This window comes from Euphorbia lathyris, chromosome 5 (assembly GCF_963576675.1).
Source record: "Euphorbia lathyris chromosome 5, ddEupLath1.1, whole genome shotgun sequence".
In the NCBI taxonomy this organism is placed as follows: Eukaryota; Viridiplantae; Streptophyta; class Magnoliopsida; order Malpighiales; family Euphorbiaceae; genus Euphorbia; species Euphorbia lathyris.
In genome coordinates this window covers 77632380-77637101 of record NC_088914.1, presented here as the reverse complement: position 1 = coordinate 77637101, position 4722 = coordinate 77632380, and the positions used below count along the sequence as shown (strand labels likewise).

The following is a 4722-nucleotide window of genomic DNA, read 5'->3' as shown; positions in this document are numbered from 1 at the left end:
GAATTAAGTCAACGGATTCAGATGTAATGATTTTATTAATGACAATGTACTATTATAGCAACTTTATTGTCTTAAAATCTACTATTGTGATTATACATTATCCGTGTAGATACTCTTTACCTTAATGACCGTAGTTACCATCTATTTTAATGACAGTGGACGCTTTTTACCCCTACAAAATTACTCCAAAATTGAAAAGTTAAAAACACATATTTACCATTTATTTTTATTTATTTTCATGTAGAGATACATTTGTACTTTCTCAATAAATTTCAATCTTTATCCGAAATAATAACTATATATTTTTAATAGTATTATGTAAAATCCGAAATAATATTATTTTATGGAAAGAAGTGTGGTGTAATTTCCGAACGCATTTCTTCTACAAAATTCTAGAACCCACGTCGCATCACTTTCTCGGCTTCCTCATTCTTCTTTTCTTTATAAAGTCCCGTGCACGAAACAATGACAAAATAATATTTCTTCCTTAGGGAATTCTAGAGGAAGTTATGGTCTTTGTTCTTTTTCATTTCACCATTCAATCCGTTTCCCAATCGAACATCCATGGAATCTGATCGCCAAAAGCTTTGTGTTAATCTCGTTACCTCCAAATTATTTTTCCTTTCTGGATTTTATTGCTGGGGCTGGGAATTCTTAACTGCTCTTTTGCTTTTTAGTTGCTGCCATTAATCCCCAAATCCTCCAAATCTCACAAATAATCACTCAAATAGATTCGATCTTCAATTAACAATTAATTCTACTTTACTTTTGATATATATATAGATATAATCTTAGATTATCTCCTCCGATTTCTGGATTTTCTTCTTCTGTTTGGTTGGTGGGTTGGTGAAGGGCAAATCGGGAAGAAATGGCGCAGAGATCTGTTCCAGCGCCGTTTTTGTCCAAAACTTATCAGTTGGTCGATGATCCGATCAGCGATGATGTGATTTCCTGGAATGAAACTGGCACAACTTTCATCGTCTGGAAAACTGCTGATTTTGCCAAGGATTTACTTCCTAATTACTTCAAGCACAACAACTTTTCCAGCTTTGTTCGTCAGCTAAATACCTATGTAAGTTCTTTTTAATTCCTGCTATGATCAATAATTATATGTTTATTGTTTTTAATTCATTATTGGATCATCTTGATCGGAGTATAACATGCTAATTAAATCAATGATAGATAAGAGGCAAAATCGAGTATTCTAAACCAAATTTGTATAGAGATTCATGTTTGTTAGGTAGTGATTAGAAAGCATTTAAGCATGGAGTTTATTTCTCGGCATCCAAACAGGCTCCTGAGAGATCTTCCGCAAATTGAGATCGGTATTCAATAATGAGTAATTAATTATCTAGTCGAATTTTTGGCGACAAAGAACAAGAAGAGAGTTCTTTGATGATAGGTGACTTTTTTAAAATACTGTGAGGTCCATTTTACCCATGTTTAAACTAGATAGTAGGTATTAGGTGAGGGGTATAGCTGTCTTTTGAGTTTATTTTCTCGACTCGCCTTCTGCGTGTATAGTGATACACGTTTTACATATAAAATTAGTAGGTGCTTGAATAAGATTTTAGTGAAACTATATAAAAGTCAAGGGCTAATTATTGGATAATATATTTCTTTAAACTAAATATCCTTTAAAAAAAATAATTTCCTCCTTTTAATAATTCAATTTAGAATTTCTAGAAATTTTTAACAAATTATTTCAGGGGCATCGGGGGGTAGCTGTTTCATAATTGTGTTTTATTATTTATATTTTATATATTTTACAATAAGGTTAATTAATTTCATGAATTGTATGACTGGGGCAAGCTGAATTATATTATATAGATATAGTGTTCAAATATTTGTAAATTGTTGAACATTTATGTAGTCGTAATCTCGTAGAAGCTGTTGAATATATATTCTCTACAGTGTACTATAGTTGAATTTCATGACTTAATCAACTATTGATCTAGATTCAAACTTAAATAAGTTATTATAATATGTCGCATGTTTTGGATTTGATTAGAAGACAAGATATTTAAAATGTTTAATTAATGGAATATTTCTCTACTCCAATAATGAGATCATGAGAATAAAACAATTTAAATTAAAATATTGGTTTCGTTTGGGTTTAAACAAAGTTGGTATTTGGTATTAGGATAAACATTAAAAATTTCCATATTTTCTTTATCAAAAGAATAATTCAAAATTTCCAATTTCAACGTAGAAAGACCATTGTAAAAAAAAGGGGATAGCTTAGAGGTTTAAAACTTATGAATTGGTCCCTCTTTTTAAGAGGTAATATTTTCATCCAAAGAGTTTGGATTCTTCCTAGCTTTTTAAAAACAGTAGCTGTCCACTTTTTATTTTATTTTCCAAAATTTTGTTTTTCGTTTAAACAAAAATTTTATATTAACAAACGGGCTTAAGACTTTCCCTAAACGGGCCTAAAACCCTATCTCATATCCACTTTCTTATAAAATAAAAGTTTTTTAAGAGGGAGAGAGAATGAAACATGATTCTAATTATTTTAAATAAATAAAAGTTTTTTTAAGAGGGACAGAAGGAAACATGATTTTAGAGATATAAGATGATTATGTTATGAGTTTTGATTTATAAATTATACTAATATTAGAAAAAAGATGTTAAATAAAAAAAGTTAATTTTGATTAAAACAGATCATGGACATTCTTATTCTTAAATGATAGCAGGCTTAGTACATTATGAAAAAAAGCTTGATTTGCTTTTCGATTTACTTCCTAAATTTACATGGTGTCTCGTTAGCGTTTAAATAACTCATTAGTTATCTAAATTTATTTAAAATGATCTATTGGCTCTATAGTGTTCTATTTGCTCTTAGATTTCTTTAAAGTGATAAATTTTGATTTTTCTAAATCTGTAAAAAAAATTCAAAACCTAAAAAATAAGATTTAGTTATGTGATTTGTGATTCTAACTTTTTGGGTTGTACGTGTCGTTTTTATAGATTTAAAAATTTAATTATAATATTTTAAATAAGTTTAGAAGATTAATAAATCACTTTATATAGGATGGATAAATTTTTTTTTTAATAGAAAAATCATAATAATATTAAGCCGTGGGATAAGATTAAAGGTCAAATATTTGATTGTAGGCAATGAAATTGGAGTTTCGTATAAAAGTGGAAATGTCAATTAGTCCAATAACGTATCAAAAATAGAAATCCATGTTCTTGTTGGCTGAGCCCATTTCACACCTAACCCAAAATAACGCGTGCCCACCAACTCTTCTGTTTTTTTTTTTCTTTCTTTGACGGCGGAATATACAGCTCTTTCAACTTTTGTTACTTCGCTGTTAAAAAGTTTTACTTTTCAAACATGACGTTAACTCATCTCCAATTTCTCTTACTTTTTCTAGGGCTTTCGTAAGATCGTGCCAGACAAATGGGAATTCGCCAATGACAATTTCCGCCGAGGACAAAAACAACTCCTCGCCGAAATCCGCCGCCGGAAAACGGCAAATGCATCTCCAACTCAAACTCCAGCCGCCGGTAAGACAGCCGGGGGAGAAATAGCCGCCGTGCCATCGAATTCCGGCGAGGATTTGGGATCGACCTCAACTTCTTCACCGGATTCAAAGAATCCGGGATCAGTCGAGACCGCAGCGACCACAACAACGACAACGCAGACATCAGATTTATCAGACGAGAACGAGAAACTGAAGAAGGATAATGAGATTCTGAGCTCAGAGCTAGCGCAAGCCAAAAAACAGTGCGATGAGTTGGTTGCTTTCTTGACTGAGTACGTGAAGGTTGCGCCGGACCAGATCAATAGCATCATGCGGCAAGGAAGCTTCTGTGAGTCCACCCGTGATGGATTGGTGAGTCGAGAGTCTGGTGCTGACAATGAAGATGAAGATGATGACGAAAATGACAATCAAAACCAAGACAGTGGTGATGAAGATGAGGGAAACGGGGAAAGTTTTAAACTTTTTGGGGTAATGTTGAAATTTGACAAGAAAAAGAGGGGTCGAGCTGAGAATATTGGGTTTGCTGGACCCCATGCTAAGGCAATCAAAATCTGCAATTGAAATATGCAAAAAGAGAGAGAAGGAAAAGGTAATGGCTTGCTTGTGTAATTGAGAGACTTTGTAGGAATTATAATAAAGGACCGAAGCTTACAAGTGTTAATTAGGTTGGTTGTAGATGTGATATGGGGTGAGGTTCAAATCAAAGCCAAGTGAAAGTTTTTTGAGCTCATTCCCACTTTGAATATATGTATAAATTTGCATTATACTCTTTTATGTGGTTATAACTGTGTTCTAATAATAAAGCCTTTCTTCTTTTGCTCCTAAATTTGAAGGTTTTTTTTTCTCTTGGAAGTTGATTAGAGCTTCGTTTGGAATTTGTGGATGACCGGTAATGTTTAATAAATATTTACACTATTCTTAATGTAAGCTGGGATAATCTTAATGGAGATAGAGTTCTTAATTAGGTCTGATGGGATAATCTCAGTTAGAAAAAAACATTGCAAGTGTCCAAACTAATAAATCTTTCCGGCTTTGAATTTAATTGATCAAAACAGTATTTTTGTTGGTGTATATATTATCATTTGAAAGGTAATTGATTCGATTGATACTTAAAACCTTTTTATACTAGTTTATTGATTCCTAAATTTGTTTAAAGTGCTATTTGCTAAGTAGATTTTAAAGGATCAGTAGATCAGTAAATATAATATATTTTTTTTTTCATGTATGAAGT

At 31.9% G+C, this 4722-nt stretch overlaps 1 protein-coding gene across 1 annotated transcript; it reads left to right on the top strand.

The window, feature by feature from the left end:
• Positions 1–467: 467 nt before the first annotated feature.
• LOC136229267 (heat shock factor protein HSF24) lies at positions 468–4255 on the top strand. Its single transcript, XM_066017936.1, has 2 exons — positions 468–1072; positions 3381–4255. The coding sequence occupies exons 1-2, from the start codon at positions 869–871 to the stop codon at positions 4050–4052; spliced, it is 876 nt and encodes a 291-aa protein (XP_065874008.1). The 5' UTR covers positions 468–868; the 3' UTR covers positions 4053–4255.
• The last annotated feature ends 467 nt before the right edge of the window (positions 4256–4722 follow it).

Coding starts and splice junctions, on each gene's coding strand:
- LOC136229267 (XM_066017936.1), top strand. CDS start 869: ATGGCGCAGAGATCTGTTCCAGCGCCGTTTTTGTCCAAAACTTATCAG. Junction 1,073..3,380: donor TTCGTCAGCTAAATACCTAT/GTAAGTTCTTTT, acceptor TACTTTTTCTAG/GGCTTTCGTAAGATCGTGCC.